Consider the following 22,548-nt stretch of genomic DNA (forward strand, 5'->3'; position numbering starts at 1 on the left):
ATAGGCAGCACCATTTGTCCAGAGATTCTGCATCACACAGATCTAGCTAGAAACCTTCACCTCATACTCCCTGGCAGTACCATTTCCACCCCCCAGACCTCTCAGAAGAGGGCATAAACAAAGGGTAGAAATACTATGAATTTATGCACTATTTTCAGAACAAAACTGAGCAGGCAGTATAGAAAAATGGTGGAATATTTTATTTACTGGTGCTATCCTTACATATGTACATTTTTGTTTTAAAATGTTTTTCCCATAGCTAATAATTTAACTATTTATTGAAACACAGGTATATCATAGAATTATTTTAAGCAGAGGTAGAGTATAAAATTATTTTTTCCTCTTAAACCCACATTGTCTCTTTGAATTGCATCAGCTCAGTAACTTGGTACTTGGTGCAGATTTAACATTTGGTTGCTGTGATGACTTAGGGTACAACTTGATAATGTACTTTTCTGTCTTCATTTGCCTGGAGGTTAAAGTAGGCAGCTATTGCATACGTAAAACTGCTTTTGCTTTTGTAATTGCACTGAATTTGCCCTGTGTGTCTCCAAGTATGAGCCAGTATATTTATTATTATTATTATTGTTGTTGTTGTTGTTGTTGTTGTTATTATTATTATTATTATTATATTCAGAGGTATTAAGGAAACAAACTGATACCTGAAGATTAACCCAAATGACAGGTACATGCAATTTCAAGCATCTACCACCCTCTGCTGGATATGAAGGAGCAGAACCCTCAGACCTTTTTGAGCAGCTGTGTGGTTGCTCTACAGCATCCATAGGCATGGATGGACACTGAGAATTCCTGTAATACTCTGAAATTTTAAAGCAAAACATTTATGCATCGGGCACTTTTATTTTCGTGCCATTTTTTAACTGCACAGCAGTGCAATGTTCTGTCTTAGGCTAGGAGATACTTCAAGCTTCTCCTGAAAAACACAGCCCTAATAGGCTTAAAATACGGTGTTCTGAATCCCTGCAGAAGACTATAGACAACTTCCACTTTCATTTATATCTCTACAGGATGCTGGATGTGACAGCATCATGCACAGTACAAAGTCTGTCAGATTTTGGCCACTGAGAGACAATTTTGTATAACCTCCTAATTTGGCAGCTTTGTCTAAACCTGCAGAGCTTATTCCTTGAGACTATATGGTTGGGGTTTTTTTCATTCACTGACAGATTCTTCCTTCTGTTGCAGCTGAAAATGTTTAAATAAATATAAAAATTTGAGAATTTTACCTTCTTCTGCATAATTACATGAACTATATGAAATACGGAATTCTGTAACACATTCACCTTCTCCTTTGCAGCATATAACCTGGAAACATGGTGATACAAGCATACAATTTACCTTACCACTGTTTTGATGTTCTTGGTCCAATTATACCTTTTACTACAAGCAGTGTGTCTAGGCAAGTATAAAGGCACAATTAGTCACCTGGGGTTAGCTTGGCTTATACCAAAGCCCCTGCTCCTACAGCACCAAGAGTCCCCAGCCTGTTTACTCCTCTGATGTCAGGCTGAGGATGTATAGGACTTTTGACCCTCTTTGGCAGATGTGGGTCCCAGTGACTCCTGGAGTTTCTGATGGCTGCACCTTTCTTGCTTGCTCTCTGCATTGCATTCAGTGCCCATGGCTGGACAGAAATCCTGAGTATACATAGAGTGGTACTTTCTCTACAGTTTCTTTCACTAAAGTTGCCTTTAACTTCTATTAAGCATCTGAATAAGCAGCACAATTCCCTCTGGGATGATTTCAGCTTTGCCAAATAAATGTTAATTATGAGGTCTTCCTGTCGGTTATGACAATCCCCATTTAGAAAGAGCTGCAGTCTTCCCAATAGGATGCTTCTGTGCTAATTAAACAGGTCAGTCTGAAGATGTCCATGCAAGAATAACACACAGTGTTTGAAATAGTTCTGGAGACACAGTATACACAAAGATACCATCAGAGCTGAAATGACAAAGGTGAAGATGTAAGAGTGGAATCTTTGAAAAGTGACCATATCATTACATGTCCACACGTTTAGAAAGATACTGTGTCTAAAACCACAGCCCAGTTCCTATTCTCTAATTCTGAACCTGGACTGAGAAGGTGTAGTTTCCTAAAATTCCTCTTCTTAATTAAACAGGGTTTCTTAACTCCCCAGAGTGCTAGAGTTCATAGCAGAAGCAAACTGGCTGCTATACTGCATCACTGATTATTTGCATCAAGTTCATTGCAGCCATCTTATCTGCAGCAAAGGTCTTGCCACCAGAGAGCACATCAGAGCTAACACTGTCACTGCTGATTACAGCTGGCTGGAAAAACACCCTCATGTCCTTTTGAGCTGCTTTCAGAAACGTGACCTTGCTTAATTAATTGAACTAAGTACTTCTTTTTGTAGCTAGGGATTGGCTTATCAGGTGGTGTTTCATCAACTGTCACCCTAGTGTTTTAAATAAAAAGAATACAGATCTTTTAAATCTGTGTTAAAAACAATCAATAAAATCTCATTTTGTTCTTCAAGCAGCAAACTGTAGTGGAGGCTCCCTCGATACTTCTGGCTGCTGTAATACATGCTCACGCTCTGCCTGCACAAGGTGTGCAAGAGGGGACAGCCTTGTGAACTGATCCTAAAGCCAGTGACTGCTCTTTCCCAAGTCTATCTATTCATCTAACTACTCATCACAGTGACTTTCTTTAGATGCCTTTTTCCCTGTGTCAGCAAGACTCTAAAATAAATTTTCCTGAAGCATGAGCTTGATACGACTATGATTTACTTCACATTTTTCTGGAATTAGGGCATCAGAGCATCCTGGGATCAAATGTCATGCAATCTGAGTAGGTCCATACCCCACAGCCTCCCCTCCCTGTTCTCGTGGCAGAGATAGATGCACCCAGCCCTGAGATCTGGAGAGGTGAAGCAAGGTGGGGAGAGGAGGAAGAGAAAAGGGACAAAAGTGTCATTCAGCTTATGCATTTTTCATTATTTATGAAAGACTGTAAACCAGAGAGGTGAGCTGCAAACACAGAATTTATTAGTTTGCTCACAAGTGATCTTCCTCTGTCTTCAGATATTTTGTCTTATTTCCAAGGCCACAGTATGCATCATCAGCCTGCAGAATGCAGAACCAGTAGACTGGGTCCCTAAATCTTTCAAGGGTTTGTTTCATGTAGAATTAGAAATTATAGCTGTTGCACAAGGTCAGTAGCATGTGCTGTCTTAGGCATAAATAAGTCTTAAGCGAAACCAAGTCACAATGGGTTATTGCTTTACAGTCATCCCAAAAGCATGACATCCAGCAGTCTGCAAAGCCCAGTGTATTGTGTTAATTAGAAAGAATCAAGAAAAGAGGGACATAATTTTGGGTTAATATAATCGCAAGGAGAAGGATGCATACACTGGTATGTAACAGCAGTACATACTGGAGAGATTTTCCTTTACTGGTCCAAGAATAATCTTCTATAGATCACAGAAAAAATACACTTACTTTATGATACTCATCTCAGGAGCTCCATATATAAAAATATCTGAGAGATAAGTCTGATTGTGTAATGAAACTAGATTAAGAATAAATCAAACATCTGTTAAAAGGGAAAATTAGGAAAATTACCATTCTGACTAACCTATCCTCCAGTATCTATCATCTTAGTATGCAAAATTTTGCAAGGAACTTTACAGCTACAAAATTTATAATTCGCCTTATCCTTCCTGTAAGAGACATCTGCTTTGTGGCTCTGAGGTGCGTGTGTGAGATATGAAGAAATATTTAGTGTTACATGTCATAACCACAGTAACCTACAGCACTTTAGTGCCACAGATACCATGTGCAATAGCATGCCTTTTGGAACATTATCAGTACATCTTATTGCCAGCAAATAATGACAGTTCCTGCAGCAAGATGTGGACATTTGATGTTTTTTTAAATTATACTTTTCTTTATACTGAGGTGGAATAAAGAAAGTAAGAGTATAGTCAAGCAGTATTTCAGAAGGGAATGTTAGAACAAACCATGGCAGTTCTCTGCTGTAGAACAGCCACTTTTCCTATCTCTATGCAACCTCAAGTGTGCTGCAAAGCCCTTACCAGTGGATTTGGCACACTGACCTGTGCCAAGGACATCAAAAGAATGGTAACTACACACAGTCAGCACTGGGTGAAGAAGTGCTTTGGGCTGCTCATGATGTCCTCTACTTCCTTAGGCTTACAGCTGTCATGCATGATGGTCTGACTTGATTGTAGGTCTGTTAAGGTTTAATGCTGGGCCAGCTATTAAATGGGTGACAGATGCTTTCTATTGAGCTCTCTCAATTCCCAGAAAAGGAAAAGAAAGAAAACAGAGAGGTACGTGGGTCAAAACCTAAACAGCTTTGATAAAGCAATAATGATGAAAAATAAGATTATGATATATATAAAAAATTAGTATCACACTTTCCCCTCCTCCCCCAGTAATACTCAGGCTCTGGGAAAGTCCTTTTCTGGAGTCAGCAGCAGACAGGAACTGGATTCAGAAATCCACAGATTCAGAAACCCATGGATCAGGATCAAAGGCAGAAGAATGCATGGAGTCCTACCAGGATAGTGACATCATGGACAAAGAGAGCTTGACCCTCATGGTCCCTCAGATTTATACTGAGTAGGACATGTATGGGATGGAATACTTCATTTGGTCAATTTTGGGTCATCTGTCCAGTCTGCTCCTCCCTGTATGGAGGGTAGCAGGTGTGATGCTTCTTCTTCCCTTTCATTTCTGCAGAATAAGTAGTTCAGCAAAACCAAGTAGTGGCCTTGGTTCTGCATCCCACTCTCCAGAAATAACTATAAACAATTTTATCAGTCCCAGAAGCAGACACTGACTGAAAAACAACATGCTGTTAATTTCAGAGAGTGCAGCTACCTAGAAAAACATAACTGAAAAGTAAAATTACTAAAAAGAAAATTGGGTCTCTCCTGGCTCAAACTGGGACAAGGTAGAAGTGGCTACATGGCATCCACAGGGAAACTGAGCCTACATGAGTCTGGTGCTGGTCTGTTGCACTGATCTGTAGAGCAGGTATTACTGAAATGCAAGTGTTGAGATGTAGTTAATGAGTAAGCAGGCCAGGAGGTCATTAGAGTATATCTATCTATCTATATAGAGAGAAATGTATACCATTAAGCAGGCATAATAGGTTATTATGACCACCTCTAAATGATGCACTGTAGTCTGTAAGTCTTCCCTGGTGAGCTTCTTGGCCCTGGGTCACTACTGACCACCAAACCTGTTAAAGGAACGAAGAGAAAATCAAAGAGCTTTCTTGCAGCCTCCTTAGACTCTGATGATAAATTGTGACATTTCAAATCCAAAACTCTAGACTTGACTGTTGAGCCATTCAGCTTCTTCATAAAACATGGCTGGCATTAAACTTGCTTTTGAAGGCTACCACATTGTGAAAACCTGAGATAACCCAACTTCCCTCCTCTTCCCAGGAAGGAAAAAAAAAAATGTTTCTTCAACTGAAATTTGACAAATACAAATAAAGTGGAAGCAGACACTGCATGCAAAACAAACCACAGACAAAATATAATGAAAAATACCTGAACTGCTAGGAAAAGATAGAAATTCCTAAATATATGCAGCCTCCAAGGACCAGCAAACACAACAGAGCAGACTCATGGAGAACTTTCTTTCCATACAAAACAAACGTACAAGTGAAAAATTACTAAGAGGTATCAATTCTCAGCTGAGTGATGGTCAAACAGACACAAATTCCCATGGTGCTTGTGGACAGATCCCAGCTGGCAGTCAGAACCCGGAGCAGGAGGAGCAGGTAGGAGATGTGCTGAGTTGGGGTTCAGAACTTTTAGAGTTCTGTCCATGAGTAAGTTGAGAGCAAGAGTTTAGGTGGTGCACCTGTTATGCTGTGCTTCTTTGGGAAAAAAGGTATTAAATTAAGATTGGATTCTCTAATACAACACATAAATTATACAAAATTAATTGTTCCGAAAACTTTAAAAGCAAAAGAGGTGAAACAGCTTCTCTGGATCAAAGGTTTATTTTTTAATGACACAGCACTGAAAAACATAAGTTACAGATGACTTTTTGATACAGGATACATTGTATATCATATTTTAAAAGGAACTGTGAAGGTATGCTGCATAAATACATATAGTGAAAATATATTGTGTTTATTTCTTCTCAGAGATAAGTTCTGTTTCTTTTTTTTTAATTATTATTTATTCAGCCAATTAAATAAAAAAGTATAGATTAGCATTATAACAGCTCCCCCTCCAGACTATCTCGTTGTAGCTACTGCAGCTGAAGGGGAGACCGAGCCATGCCTTCTCAAAGGTTTAGCAGCTTTAAACATGATGTTATTCATCATCTCAATGAAAATTTCACATTACAAACACAGATACTGTATCATATTTTGGCAATGGAGCAGCTAGTTTTGCTTCAGAACAAAACTGTTTCCTGTAATGCCAGACAGTGAAAGAGCAATGCATGTACTGATGATACTACACAGTCAAAGAACTACAATGAAGTTGTGAAAATGCATATATATCCATATGCACTTATATATACACATATAAGTTCTTGTGTGTATATATATTATGCATGTCCAAAAATAACATTGAAAAACGTTGCAGCAGATAATTATTTTTTTAAACACATGAAACTTATAGTATTTTGACCTCATTACTACTAGGATAACTAATTAAATCTTCTGCAGTGCAACTCAAGACAATACACTTAGTGCAGAGAAGTTAAGGTTTTGGTATTGAGGAGGCTAAGTTCAGATTTCATGGGGAAGGACCAAGTACAGGATCACCACAGCTCTGACAAAGCACAAACAAACCTGTTGCCACGTACGTGTGAACAAATAAGGACATTTCTTTTTAATTTTATTTCTTTTTCCATGTACTGCTTCAGAAACTGCTAGCTTCACTGTTTGCATTCATGCTCATTTTGATATGTCTCAACAAGCTTTGTCTGGCACCAGTCTGTAAACCATTATTAACAGCTTAAACTACAAAAAGGTGGGCTCCTGTGTTTCAAAGAGGTTAAAAACCTACTGACTGAGCATTGTACCACGTTCATCTGCCTGAGTGAAGAACTACTCCAGGTGGCGTGTGAAGTTCTCTGGGAAAAGTCCTTTGTAACTATTTGCATCTCTGTACTGAAGCCACTCGGATTCCTTGATACCTGTCAACCAGCCAGCCTCCTGCAAGGAAAAAGACAGAATCTCTTTAACATCAGGTCTCTCCTCTGCCTTGCTCCGAGCTTCAGACCTGAAGGCATTTCAGAGTCACATGGCTAAAAGATTTGGTGCTTTCATTCAAAAGCAGCCTCTGGTTTTGCACAGACTGTTTTCTTTGTTCTGCCAGACCAGTTTTTTGAGACTGAGTGACTGTGAGCAGTCAGTATGACCTTTAAGCTCATTGAACCCACAAAGCTGGATAATCAGTCTTCCAGGACATCCGATACCAGATTGGTATTTGTGCAAATCTGTTTTGAAACTTTTTCAAAGTTCCTACATTATTATTGGTGTACTTGTGCAGTAAGAGCATAGCAGTGGGCCAGAAAAATCACACAATATCATAGATGGGGAAAGAAGTAGTTTTCAATCAGAATTTTTTTTCTTAAGAGTTCTTTTCTCTCATTCATGTATCAAGAGTCAGAAAAAATAAGAGCTCTTGCATCCTCTGCAGTTAATATCTCTATCAAATATAGTTGATATTCAACTATTTTTCCAAATAAATCTATAAAACTAAACCAAAACTTGACACAAAAAACTGCAAATCAAACTGGCAGCTCAACCAGGTGACAGACAGCTTTCTCATTGGGAAGTGCTGGGTTCCCTTAAGTGTTATCAATTCTACTTGGAACAAAATCAATTCAGTATTTTAAAAAAATGATCAACCTATTCTCAACTCAATAACTCTGTGCTTTCTTCCTTTTCAGACATGGAGCCAGAGCAATGTCATGATGGACAGGGAATTTCTAATACTGCCCTATTATTATTGCACAGAGAGTAAGTACAAAAGGAGATGGAATGATATGAACCCATCTTCACATGCAACACCAAGTCATGATTGCTCAGTGGCTGCATGTGGCTGTGTGCCGGCTCTCTGCCTCAAAATAAGCATCATAATACAATAAGCATCATTAAAGCAGATATGGCTTATGTATGGCACTGGCTGGGTACATATTACTGGGGATACATTTTTGAACCATATGGAATATCTGAGAGAAAGAAGGGAGGAACTACAGCTTTAGTTTAACAATTTTACTTGGATACTACCACTTAAGGCTAGTGGAAAAGTTGAAACCTCTGTGTGGGACTGGTTTGCTTTCAACAGGGAACACTGGCTGATGTTACCAGTTACATTAGAATTATAGTTGTAGACAGGTCAATTTTGAAGGAGAATAAAGAATAACAAAGATAAAAGACTATATAAATCAACAAATTACATGGCGGAAGACTAAAAGATTAAGCTTTAGGGTGGTATTAAACATAAAGCGCAAATATATACTGAAAAATAAAGATATAACCAGAATGGTTTCAGAAAGTGAATACACGAAGATTTATTTTCTCCATCATTGCACACAATTTACTCTAATTAATATTTATGGAATATTGATGCACACCACAAGAGAAGAATACACGTCATGGATTCACTAAGTGTCTTCACTAAGCATGTTTAGTACAGTCCCCAGCACTCATATCTGCCTAAAGCATTAATATTTAGACCTATTTTAAGACCTACTCTTTACTCAGAGCAGTGCTCTTAGCTACCTGGTAGGCAGGATCCAGTCCCCCATCTCTCAACACTCAAATCAATGGGAGATTTTTTGCAAACCCTTCTGGCACCCACAGATGCTCCAGAAGTGCTGGGTGCAGTGCAGGCTTCTCATTCAATGCAGTGGCCAAAACCCAATTCCCTCCACTGTAATCCAGTTTAACACATGACATAAAGGTTACCTGACACACATAGTTAAAACAAGATTGAGATTTAAAAAAATGAAATGAAATGGTTGTTTAGTTCAGGTTAAGGATTCCAGAGGGCAGTCAGCTTTTAGAGGTATGCAGCATACAGAGCAGACTCCCTCATATATTTTGGCTGTAGGAAAGCACAATTTGTGTGCAGTCTCAGTGCTCTCTGTGAGTGAATTTGTATTATTTCTTCAAAGCCACAAATAAAGGCTCTAAACATCTAGGACCATGTAATCAATTCTACTGCAATGCTAAGACTAGATGATATATAGTAATATAATGCACAATTTGTAAGTCAGCTTCAGTATTAAGTCTTTGTGTGCCTGCATAAAATCCACTACATACATGCATAAGCCCACCCTAGAAAATATACTGAAGTTGGATGCTGACAGGAGCATATATCTGGCACTTCAGCTGTAGCCAGCTGTGCCATTTATTCTCTAACAAAACCAAGTACAAAGAGAAAATAAAAATCTTTGTGTTTTCTAACAGTAATGATATTTCGAATACACATTTCCATTAACTATAATCTGTAAGGAAAAAGTTGAGAACAAAGAACATCAACAAAATAAGGAAGCACTTTCTTACCTGATCAGCTGTGGTCTCAGAAGGAATTACTAGTACAATATCTCCTCGTTGTAAATTAAGCTCATCACTGTTAGCTGCCTCAAAGTCATGTAGAACTTCAACCTGAAGAACATCAACATACAGACACTATCTAAATGGAGATATTTTCTCAATAAAATTCTGTTAAATCTTTATTGCATTAAAAAAATAAGTGCGTTCTTTATGTAAACATATGGTTACATGTAGGTACATTTGAATCATTAAAGTTTTCTGTTCATACCCCTGGAAGCAAAGACTGCTTAACTAAGTCTTCCTGAAACTACCAAGGGAAAACTCAGATCCTTTCTCAAGGTCACAGGTTCTCAAAGACAGGCAACATCCCACAGGTCCTGCCTCTTAGACAAGTTCTGGCACCCTTACTCCTTCTCTGTAAGGAACTTGCTTTCATTTCCTATTATTATGAGATCTAAGAGAGGGACAGCACAATTTTGCAAATAGATCTGGGAAAGAGTCTCAGGAACTGGTATTGCAGACTCTCCTCTTGTTGGGCCAATTATTCCTGCTGGAAACGTCCATGGAGGTTTGAGTGAGACATAGAGCACTCATTTCAACAGGTGATCAAATACACAAGTAATAGGACCCTACTTAATGCTTACCCTGGGAAGAGCTTTCCCTGACAGATCAGTATGCCAAAAATACCTGTCTGTCAAATGGGCAATTATTAAAACATTGGCAGGATAAGGATGTCAGTGGGAACAGAGCATTTTAAAATAAAAGGTTCTACCTCCTTAAGAGATGTGCTATTCTAATCTTCTCTAAGCACAGCCAGTTCCATACTAACTCTGCAATAATGGAAGAAAATGGCATCAAGATGGAAGGTATAGATTCTACTTCTTATTTATGTCTGACCCTAGAGAGTGTGATGAAAAACAAAAGATGAACTGTGTCAGCATGTCTAAATCAGAGTTGCATGACACTGTTCACCCTCACCTTAATTTTATTCTCAAAGTTTGCTGAAAATATCAAACAATGAGAATAGACCAAGAAAAATGGCACACTTCTGGAATGCTATGGGATTAATTACTCTGAATTATGCAAATTATTATAGGAAGTATGTAAAGTTCATCCATCCTCAAGGAGCTTTCCTGCTGATCAGCGATTCTGAAGTGAGAAGAATTATCAAAGAACCTTGTGAACCAAGAAACCCTATGGGTCTTGCCAGCCAAGGAGAGAATTTCTCTTACACCTCATTAAATTTTTCTGTTTGATTACCCTGGGAATTTATAATTATAAATTACAAAAGTCACAGAGTGATATTTTAGCAACTTCATTACCATGAATTGTAGAAGTCCCATGGGTTTCAACAGAAAAAAAATTCCATGATAGATTTTTAGGCCAGAAAAATGACATCTTAAAATACATAGAATGGCTTGGATTGCAAGATGAAATATATTGCTAACGCAATCTTAGGATATATCATATAATATTGTTGGCTAACTCTGTGGCAGTGCAGTTTTACTCAATATATTATCAGCAGTAATTTGGTGGGATGAAAGGGCTCTTGTACTTCCTTAAATCTTACAGCTACATAAGGATACGCAAAGCAAGGGTGTGCAGAAAATGTGTTTTCTCAGACTATACCTATGAAACAATAACAGAATGTTAAAGTTGTGTGTGTGTGTGTATTTGTGTGTGGATGTGTCTGGCTGCTAAACTAAGTGTCCTTTGGCCCCCAGAAAGAATCACAGCTGCCTGCACGGACAAACGCACCCACAGGAGTACATCTGAAGGGATGCCTAAAAGAAGAATGAAGAAGCAGACCTTAAAGAGAAAGCCAGGTGGCATTGCAGAAGCTGTGTCTTCTGCTGGAACAGGCTGTTCTTGAGAAGGTGCTGCCTGCATTTCTTCAGCAGGCTTCAGATCAGTTCCAACTTGAGAAGTTCCATTGGGTGAAGTGTCAGTGCCCTGAGCGCCCACCTCTGCTGCAACATCTTTGGACTCATCCATGATGCCTTCATGTTCTTCTCCCTCCCCCTCGTGGTTTGATGCTGGCTCTATTACTACAGATGGGATGCTGCTGATCTTTTCCTAAGGAAGAAAAAAAACCAAACAACAAACAAACCACAAAAGCACCATAAGAGTATTTACTGCTTTTTTCAAGCAGGAAAACACCATTGTTTATTGCACAGGGCAAATGTAGGAAACGGATTCCTTTCTTCTCCACACTGGATTCTCACATTCAGACAGAAAAAAGTACTTGTGCAGGAATGTAAATGAGGAATCACTATCCTTTTTTTCACTGTTCTCCTTATACTTTTTGTATTACCAGAAATTATCACAGTAAATACTAAAAATATTCTGTGGGTAGTTTAGGTTTCATTTTCAATGTGCATGGATATCAACAGACCCTTCTCCTTCAACCTGCTCTTAATTTTGGGTGATCTTGGGTAAAGCTACAAGTTCCAGGAGTCCTTGTCCAACACGTCATTGGGAATTCAATCCAGCAAGATAATAGGGATATAAAGGTGATTTAAAAAAAATTTAAAATGACCTATTTGTTTGACTGGTTAAGGGGACTTCTCACTTACTTCAATGTAACTGGAAACAGAGAAATCAAAAGGCTATGTAAGTAGCATCTGACCAACAATGAAGCCTAGGACAAGAAATTTTAATGAAATTTGTTGTAGCATCCAACTTGAAAAGAACACGTTCACTGATCATCCAGACCATCCTATTCTGGTAGACAGAAGAAATACAACATTCAGTGACAGGAGGTGACAGCTGGCTGCCCAGCTTCACTGTCTGCTCTCGTAGGTATTCCCCAGTCCTTCAGAAACTGCAGAATAAAAGGGAGCAGGACAGATGCAGATGTACAGCTTGACCATGGTGATTTATGTAAAACAAAGTCATGCTATTGATAGGACATGGTGCTAGGAAGTATGAAAAATCCTCTATTTTCCCTGCCTGTTTCTTCAGGAAGCCCTGTTATGCGATAAAGCTTGTCTCCTCAAAGAACAGAAAGACAACAGCAGGAGGGTGAGCTCAACAAATACCCTGCCCAGCCATCAGCCATCAGCCCAGCAAATTCCATCTTCACAAGCCCAGGGGAGCAGAGGGGAAAAAAACCATGCACAGTCCAAATTAAGGACTCAGAAGAAGGAGTAGGGAATGTGTGGGCCCAACCCAGGGCTAATTCAGGAGAACCTCATCCTTGCTACTGGTTGGACCTGGGGGCATAGTGCTGCAGCATCCTTGCCTCTCTTGGGTCTGTCTCAATTCCCCTAACACTCTCCCATGCACGGACTTGACTTACCTGAGAGGCATCACCTTCCTTATCTTCTTCCTGAGGTTTGTCACCTCCAGCAACACCCTCCTGCTCAGTGGTGGCAGCACCATCACCAGCTCCTGCTGCCACAGCCACACTGTCATCTGCTGCTGCTGCAGGCCATTCGGTGCCAGGTACCCCCTACAAAGAACAGGAGAGAGGGACCATTCAGGATATGGGGTCTGGATACCTGCTGGAGAGACCATGAACCAGCCTCTGCTCTGTGACCTCCCTGGGTGGTGCCAGCCCATGGTCTTGATTTCACTTGGGTTCCTCCTGATTTGCTGGGGAGAGCAGCACTAAGGGGAAGCTTGTGCAAAGAAGCTGATTAATGGGATGGAGAGACACATTTATGAAACCTCAATAGGCACCACAGAGCAGGGGCCTCAGGTGTTACTAGTGGAGTAAGTTTGCCAAGGTTCCAGAATTTCTTCCTTCTCTTGCCTTCAGGCTGTATTGTGGAAGAAATTCACACATTTCTGCTGAGGAAGAGGAGCTTGCAAGCTGTCCAGAGGTCCACAGGAGTGGAGTCTGTTCTTGGGAAGAGGCTCCAAGCCTTCTCCAGCTCTTATCACTGACCTCTAAACCTGGGTTGGCTTGTTGAAAGGTGGATAGAAAAGCACCTGTCTCTAGAACAGTGTTGAATCAGAGTCTCTTTATCCAGTCTCTTTATCCAAAAAGAGGATAATTAAAGTAGCATCCTAACATTTGTGTTCTTATGTACTGGTATATGCTTACAGTAGCCTATCTGATATATACTTACAGTGGAAAAATCTTAAAGGTTGGATGGTAGAAGATAAACAACAAACTCCTTCTGTTAATCCAATTATCTTCAACATCTAATTTTTAACATATGGCAAACAACACCAGACCACTGAAGCAAAATTGTTTTCTAGGTACCAATGTAAAGTTACAGTTAGCAGAAATATCTCTGATGTCTAATTAACAGCCTGATGCTCTTGTTTTCCCAGTTTGATCTTTCCGCCACAGAGGAGGCTAACTCAGCTACCTGAATTCAGCTTTGAACTACCTGCAATTGTTCATGGGCATTTTTTTTTTTTTTCTTTTTTTTAAAGCAATATCTAATATTCAGCACTGCTTCTATTTGCTTCTGTGATAAAGAAATTCTTCTGAAGGCAGAAAATATTATAGAATTTTTAGGAACCACTGAAGGAGCTTTAATTTAAACTGAAGATGCTGCAGACAAAGTATGACCTATCAAGAAAAGAAGTAACATCAAAAGACTTGGTCAGATGTTGACATCTTTGACTTGTAAGGCATACAAGCCTGCCATTCATAATACTGCCAATTTTAGCACCCTTGAACCAAGAAGATATTCAAATAAATGATGAACGTAAAAGCCCAGGAAAAGGCTGGCAAGAGAGAGGGGGAACAGAGTGCATATCAGACTGATTTGGTAGACTAATTTCTAACAGCATGCTTCAGAAATTGATCTTGCTGGATGTTGTGACTAGGATCAACGTTTCTGTTTATTGGATCTGTATAGCTGATTCTGTTTCAGTAAGCAGAATACAAATTGATGTGAATCAGCTCTCAGAGTCACTGCAGTGGAAGGGTGATGCTCTCACTCCCTGTAGCCATGAGTCACTGAATGAATTGTACTGATTAGTAACACCAGCTCACAATTGCATAACCACTTTTTCTTCTGTCTTGCAGTACAAAGCCAATACAGGGCATATGATAAAAAAAAGCTTTTACAAAAATGCATGTGAGGTAGCACAGAATAAACTTTGCTACCACCCTCAAATACACTTGATTAGTACAGAAAATGAAAAAAAAAAAAGAAAAAAAAAGAAGAAAGAGAAAAGAAAGAGAAAGAGAAAAGAAAGAGAAAGAGAAAGAAGGAGAAAGGAGAAGAAGGAGAAAGGAGAAGGAGAAGGAGAAGGAGAAGGAGAAGGAGAAGGAGAAGGAGAAGGAGAAGGAGAAGGAGAAGGAGAAGGAGAAGGAGAAGGAGAAGGAGAAGGAGAAGGAGAAGGAGAAGGAGAAGGAAGGGAAGGGAAGGGAAGGGAAGGGAAGGGAAGGGAAGGGAAGGGAAGGGAAGGGAAGGGAAGGGAAGGGAAGGGAAGGGAAGGGAAGGGAAGGGAAGGGAAGGGAAGGGAAGGGAAGGGAAGGGAAGGGAAGGGAAGGGAAGGGAAGGGAAGGGAAGGGAAGGGAAGGGAAGGGAAGGGAAGGGAAGGGAAGGGAAGGGAAGGGAAGGGAAGGGAAGGGAAGGGAAGGGAAGGGAAGGGAAGGGAAGGGAAGGGAAGGGAAGGGAAGGGAAGGGAAGGGAAGGGAAGGGAAGGGAAGGGAAGGGAAGGGAAGGGAAGGGAAGGGAAGGGAAGGGAAGGGAAGGGAAGGGAAGGGAAGGGAAGGGAAGGGAAGGGAAGGGAAGGGAAGGAGGAGAGGAGAGGAGAGGAGAGGAGAGGAGAGGAGAGGAGAGGAGAGGAGAGGAAAAGGAAAAGGAAAAGGAAAAGGAAAAGGAAAAGGAAAAGGAAAAAAAGGAAAAGGAAAGAAATAGGGGGGCTCATTCCACTGAATTTATACCCAGCTATAGCGAATCACGTGCTTGCAGATGTAGTAACCTCTTACCATACTTCATGTTGAAAACTAATCCTACAAACCTCTTTTCCATAGGTCATCAATAATATTAGACAGTCTAATAGTATTCCAAATTCTCTATCTCTAGCAGTATTTGAAATCTGAAATTTGTATTTGAAATCATCTGAAATTTGGACAGTTGTCCCATTATGCCAACAGAACAGGGGGCAAAGAAAAGGTCACCCAGTATAACAAGGGCTGCGCTAGAAGACTGTTGTAATTGCAGCAGAAGAGAATGTTGCTTTACCCAGGACACAGCCATTTCACGTGGGTGCACACTCAGTAACACCTCTGGCAGCTCAGCACAGTGGCACAGGTTCAGCAGCAGCAAGAATGTGCCCAGGGAGAAGAGAGCTACTGAGGAACCTGCTGCTGGGGGTCTGCCACAGGAGCCCCCTGAGCTATGCCTGTGTTCCAGAGCTGAACATCTTGCCCCATGGCTGGATTTTGAAAGGGGTTGGGTAATTTTTATGACAGCTGGTTATAATTCAGCTAAGCCAGCTAATATAACGTCAAGGGAAACTTGTCATCATGCCTTAGAGAAATACATCAATTGCTTGCAAGCTCTTAGAAGATATTTCAGGTACAACTGAAGAACTTCTTATGCAAGTTACAGTATCAGAGGGACCACACTCCACTGGAGGCCAGATATCTGCTTAGCAAATAGCTGATCTCCTATGGCAGCTCTTCTGCATAGAGTAATACTTCCATTTTAAACAGAACATGGGGTGAACCTCACCACATAACAGACCTCAGCTTCATCAGGATAAGTGGTATTAGAAACAGAAATATAGAGAAAAGAGGAAAGATAAATTTCAAAGACTTAGCTTTGGTGCTCACAGGATAGCAAGGGATATCTTGCAGATTTCTTTTTGGACCAGACTTACTGGTAGTGACAGAAGCAATGCAACTGTGTCAACACTAAATTGGGCTGGATCTACCACCCCTGTCCTGTACTTTCTAGCTAGTTGAATTCCATTGTTTTCTACTTGGATGTGGCAGTGCTGGTATGGAATCAGGGAGGTGCAAAGTGACTTCCCAGTGACACTGGGATACCCTGGAGACACAGAAATGTCCTTGACTCTAGCAAAATTAATGATTTTTTACAGCAGGGTAACAAACTTCAGCTTGGACTTCCTGTATTCTGAAACTGAAGTGAATGGAAAACACTTTATGATCTCTTTGTATATGTTATGGCTCCAAAATATGTAACAACAAAAAAAGGAGATTGTCGGCACTTTGAGATAAAAATCTATTCTCACTCCTACAGACTAGGAGTGAGAATCTCTTTCTTAGTCCTTACTTCTATTCCTGCCTTTAATATGTAGTGATTCCTCTTGTGCTGCTCTCTGCATGTTTGAACATGTTATAGTTTCACTTCAGTATAGAAGGATTCGGGGCAAGTAGTTCTATCACCTCTGAAGAAATATAAGCAAAACACAACCACTAAGAACCCACTGATTCCCAGCTCTAAGTATGTCACATTGAGCTTCTCCATTCTGTACAATTTGATTTTAACTGTTTTGATGCTAGATTTGTGCTTTAGAAAAAAAGAAACTTGTAACAGTAAAATTTTCAAATACATGGTTTAGTTCAGGGTATAATGTGCTAAGAAAAATATTTAATTCTGCTTTTTCCTTTTTTATAAAGAGGTTTGCAGCAAGGCTATGTAAACTAATTTATGGAAAGTGTAAAAGCTACTGGGAATCTATGCAGTGTATTTCCAGATGTCAGTAGAACCAGCATTATTTCTCCTATCTCAGAGCTGCACTGCTTTTAATGCAGTGCCTGAGATATTTATCACTCCATACTGCTGCAACAGACAGTTTCAAATGCAGTCCTGCATTGAATGAGAGATGCTCTGTTGTTAAAATATATACTTCAGATATAGATAGATCTGTGCAGTGTTAAAATAGATACCACAGCTGGGTCATAGTCACATCGTATCCTGCCTGCATATTAACAAGATGCAAATACAAATTTTGCTATGTTTCTCTTGAAGAAATTAAAGCACAAACACAGACTTGAGGATTTTCTTATGTACCTCGCTCTCTTTCTCAGCAACTCCAGTTGTCTCCTTATCCCCTGCCTCGACACTGTCCTGTATAAAGAGGAAATAAGGACATCACCTTACATGCTGAGGTAGTAGCTGCAGAGAAATTGGTATTAAGCTTAATGGAAACACAGCATATATGTGATGCAATGAAATGAATGGCTGAAACTGAGTGCGACAGTATATGGCAAACAGAAAGATTCTTGCTGCCACATATAATTTGAAAAAAAAAGTAGTTAAAGGCTAAAAAACAAGAAATAAACCCTTTTATTCATTTCATCATCATGCTGTAAGTGCTAAGGATAATTTTATTTACTTCTGCTTTCAGTATTCACAAATAGCTCCAGCACTGATGAATTTTTTAGTAAGCAACAATCCACCTCACTGCTGGCCTTGCAGATTTCTTACCCAAGACTAAGAAACTGTTCCCACTCTAACCTGCTGCTGGTCCTTCAACTTGCTAGTTTCAAAATAAACTTTCTAAAACACTTACTTCTGCCACTCATGTATGACTGCAACTCATTTAGAGGAGCTGTTCAAAAGAGGTGGGTCACAAAGGTCATCCTATTTTTGCAGAATCACCTTTCCCTAGGTTCATATTCAGTGGTATTTGGAGCAGGTGCCTGGCATTTAAAGGAATTAGACGTGTCAATGGTTTTTTAAGTTTGCATCAAATGCATTGTATTACAATGGGCTCCCCCCAGTGGTACTTTTCATGGCACAGATGCCGTCCAACACTAGGTCCTTCTTTACAGAACCTGTAAGACTGTCTGAGTTGGAAGGCTTTGGAAAACAGAAAAAAAAAAAGGCACAATTATTACCAAACCTCTTTGGAACAGCTATGTCCTACCTATTTTCTAATTCTACTGTAGCATTTTTGAATTTAACCAGTGACTCCAACCAGTAATATCTCTTCTCCTTGAGATACTGCTCAGTTTCAGCTATTGTACTGCATAGCTGATAGGTTTATGTCAACAGACTCAAAATTTCTAAAATTCAGGTGTCGTTTGGACTTGTTGGGAGTGCTTTTTTTACTGTTGGGGTTTGACTTCCTGCAGACACAGGCTATTTCTAAAGACACTTTGCTGAGTGTATGAGTCTGACCTCACTGATTTGCAACTGTCTCAAAGGAGCAATTTTAAAATGAATAGCCCTGGCTAGGGTGGAGGACCTGTCTGGCCAGAGCTAAGCAGGGGGCGACACCTCGATGTGATAAGACCTACTGGGTGAAGGCTGTTCCATTCCTCTTCTCTGAGCACCACCCTTCAATGCTGGGACACCCCTCCAGGCACGACTGAGCCACCTTGATTGTACTTGCGAAGCACCTGGCTAGGGGGGCTGGAGCAGAGCAAGGATGGCATCAGGAAGAAGATAATGCGTGGAGACCACTCCCCTTTCCTGAGGGCCAACCTTCAATGCTGGGACGCCCCTGGAGGCACGATGTACCTGGCTAAAGTGGCTGGAACAGAGGAGATAAGAATTGATGACTGGGTGGAAGGCTACACCCTTCTGCTCTCCTCCAGGCAGCCTCCCTGCTAACGACCCTGGCTGAGTGACAGCTGCCCCTTGGGAACAAAAGGACTCGGGGGTATGTATTGCTGTCCATGCTCTGACTGTTTGTTGTCTCTTGACCCACCGCCACCTCTGCACCACACCCTGTCCAGAATCAGCACCATCCTGAAGAACCTCACTGGACAGCTGGACCTCTGGTGGTGACTCTCTCTCTCTCTCTCTCATTCTTCCCACTTTATTACCCTTTATTTCTCCACTTTTCTCTCTCATGCTTTCCTACCGATTTCTTACCATTTTTTCTCTCTTTCTTATATCTTCTTTTCCTCTCTACCTCTTTTGCCTGGCTCTACATTTTTGCCTGTGTCAATTGTCAAATAAAATCTGCTTGCACCCGACCCTTTCTATGGTTGGACTTTGTTTGGCGTATCCAAAGCAAAAAGAAATTTTAATGTTACCTTGGACCGTAACACTGAGGAAAAGCAAATCAATGTCCATTACAGAAATGCACTTTGCTAATAATTTTTGAGGTTGTTTTCAAAACACAGATAGGCCTGATTTTTCAAAAGACTTGTAAGGATGAAGACAAGTTATGCAAATCTATTGAGGGCACAGTAGCTTGGACTGTCTGCTTTAGCAGTCAGAAATTAGGTGACCTCAAGTTCTCAGGCTCCAGCTAGCTGCCTTCACATGCCCACAGCTGTCACTCAAAACTTTCTACTAGTTCCAGCTGAAATGGTTGCCTGTTTCTTTTTTTAATAAAAGGATGTGGAGTTATAGCCAAAATTCATATCATTCATGTTTTTTCTAATCTAATCTTCTAGTATTGCTTGCAGTCACCTCATAAGCCCCAAACATGTCCAGATGCCAGGGCAAGGCAGCTGCTGACAGCAGCGTTACCATAGAAACCTCTCACAGCTTTATCCCGCTAAAATTGCAGTGTTATGTAACCTTTTTTAAATGATTAATTCTTCTTTTGCTGACAAGCCTTTGCCATGGAATCCTCAATTTTACAGTAAGCTTGAGGAGACTGCAGAGAGTCTTCAGTAGAAAAAACAAATATCAACCGCAAAATGTAATTATTATTCTCTCTTGTGAAGCCTTCCCTACTTCTGCCATTAATAAAGTGCTGAATTTCTGCCATTAGCTGTATTTACAAGTCAATTTGCCTTTGGGAATGAGCATCATTCTGCCCTTTATAGTCAGCAATGCGCCAGCATCTTCCCTGGAAAGTATTCTCTGGTAAGAATTCTAACAGTCCAGCTTTCGGCCTCTGCAGAAGAATTTAATATATACAGATATTTCAAATGAGGAATGTTCAAATGAGGCACAGTTAAAGAGAAAGGGGAAATTAAAGAGAGCTTTCCAAAGCTAATCTGACTATTATGCACTAAACAAATCAGCAACATTTTGCTTTTTCTTTTTTGATTAGCTGAAAGTTGGGATTTTGTGGATTGTGGGGTTCGAGATGAGAAGCACAGTAGCATGAACAGTACAATTTTTTGGGCATGAAAGCCCAGTAAAAAGGAAGACTGAAATAAAATTGGAGTAAATTAACACCCTGGTTCTACAGAGAAAAAAATGTTGCTTCAGCCTTCAACAGAATTACACTACACATCAGTTCTCTCCCATTTGCAAGAACCGTGTATTTTTAATGGCCTCATGCTCCATCTTTGCACCTGCACTTAATTGCATATTCAGAATTTGAACACAGTTGACCACTCTGCTGTATATAAAACTTGCATTGCTTTACCAAATAGCATTGTACCTACAGTGGGAGTCAATCATAATTAGATTATGATTAGATAGAAACCCTCAAAGTTTCAGGGTGTTTCCTGCCCTCTGCTGTACTTGCTCTGTGTCTGCAAAGAGCCTGGCAGGAGGCAGTTTCGTACGTGCTCATCTTTGAATTTCATCTTTGAAAACCACAGGATTTATTTAGCTGAGTGTCTGACTGCTTTAACAGAGTCCATGCAGACATCAGACCCAAAGCACTGAAAGGCTCCTTCCAAACTAATGAGCATAATGAGAGTCAAAAAGCTCATCTCTGAGCCCTGCTCTCAACTCCAAGCACTGTGCCTGACATGTAGAAGAATAAGAAAGGGAAATAATAAGATTTCATAGTGTTTTACTTTATTATAATATTCTCACATATCTTTCTTTGAATGTGAAAAAATTATGTGGTGAGAAAGGTAGTATATTTGAAAAATAATTAAGTCAGTGGCTAGTGCATTATATCCTTTAGACTGTATCCTTTGGATTTTACAATTGCCTTTGGGGATGCTATGGAAATAGGGAAACAGCTGTTTTCAGTGTGCAGAAGTCCATGGCAGGACTTTTTACCAACCTCCAACAATGAAGAATGCGTGCCATACATTTTCTGGATTAATGGGATGTGTCAGAAAACTTACCACTGAAAAATTAAACTGATCAGTGGCTATCACTCAAAGCTGGAAGTTATTAAACTCAGTAAAAGACTCCAAGTAAGAAAGGATCTGTCAATATTACACAACTCTACGTTTGAAGTAAACTGTCACTCATAAAGCAATTGAATGCAGAACTACTGTTGATAAATGACATCTTTTGCAACTCAGTGTACTTTTCCTTAGCTTTGATCATATTTTTAATTCATCCTAATCTTAAAAATTCTTCTTTTCAAGTCCTGGAAAACCCTTCCTGAAAAACCAACCCTTCAGGGATAAATGCAGAATTACTACAATTCAGACATTTTAAAAATCATCACTTTTAGCTTTCAATTCAAAAAGCTACAAAAAAAAACCCCAAAACCAAACCACAATAAAAAACATAATCAAAACAGCTCAACTTCTATTTAATGCCTACAGCCTTCCTCCTGGATTGCTCTTAAATTGCCTGGCTCTTGCACTGTGTTTCTCTCTGCCTCTCTCCTGACAGCTCTGCAGCCCTGTGCCTCAGCTGCCAACAGACAAGACACAGAACTACTCATGGACAGCCAGGCAGCAAAATGGGTCATCTGAAAAGGCTGTGCCAGCTGACAAGCAGATGTGTGGTGCTGCAGCCATGGCCTTCCATTTAATTAGCACTTAAGTCATGCAACAGGATTCAGAAGATTGCTTTGTCTTAGCATGAGGCAAAAAGAAGCTGGCTTCCTTTTAGAAAAATGGTGAACTTTTTACAATTTTTTCCTTTACTAAATCTTTACAGATAATAAAAATTAAATAATCTAGAAACAACCTTTTCAGCTTCATTAATATCTGTTCTTCCACATTATCCCCTGCCAATCATTCATAGGAAGAGGAGAACTCCAGACCAATGACTGATTTCCCTTATCTCCTCTCCCCACCTTTCTTCACTCCTTCTTTATTCCAAACTGTCAAAATTACTCTGACTATACTTGAGGCATTCTGGAAAAGAGTTTGACAAAGCAATGTGCCTCAGACAGGCAATTTCATTCTTTGCCTTAGTACAGGGTTGACAAGTTATTACTGTGATTTATATCAACTGAAAGGTGGGGGAGAGCCTGGTCTCCACAGTCTGTGCTGTTTCT

General features: G+C 40.1%; 1 protein-coding gene across 7 annotated transcripts in view; it reads right to left on the reverse strand.

Moving 5' to 3' along the window:
• Positions 1-6,008: 6,008 nt before the first annotated feature.
• Positions 6,009-22,548, reverse strand: part of AMPH (amphiphysin) — a 115,214-nt gene continuing 98,674 nt past the window's right edge. For 4 of the 7 annotated variants that reach the window (XM_071736136.1, XM_071736137.1, XM_071736140.1 and 1 more), the window contains 5 exons: positions 17,505-17,561; positions 12,851-13,003; positions 11,359-11,625; positions 9,559-9,660; positions 6,630-7,197 (listed from right to left, as the gene is read on the reverse strand). In XM_071736136.1, coding sequence (XP_071592237.1) covers positions 7,090-7,197; positions 9,559-9,660; positions 11,359-11,625; positions 12,851-13,003; positions 17,505-17,561 — 687 coding nt within the window. In that variant the 3' untranslated portion in view covers positions 6,630-7,089. Of the gene's footprint in view, positions 7,198-9,558; positions 9,661-11,358; positions 11,626-12,850; positions 13,004-17,504; positions 17,562-22,548 lie in introns of all 7 variants that reach the window. The other 3 variants (XM_071736139.1, XM_071736138.1, XM_071736142.1) reach the window with 2 other exon arrangements.

Source organism: Heliangelus exortis, chromosome 2, assembly GCF_036169615.1.
Source record: "Heliangelus exortis chromosome 2, bHelExo1.hap1, whole genome shotgun sequence".
NCBI classification, from domain to species: Eukaryota; Metazoa; Chordata; class Aves; order Apodiformes; family Trochilidae; genus Heliangelus; species Heliangelus exortis.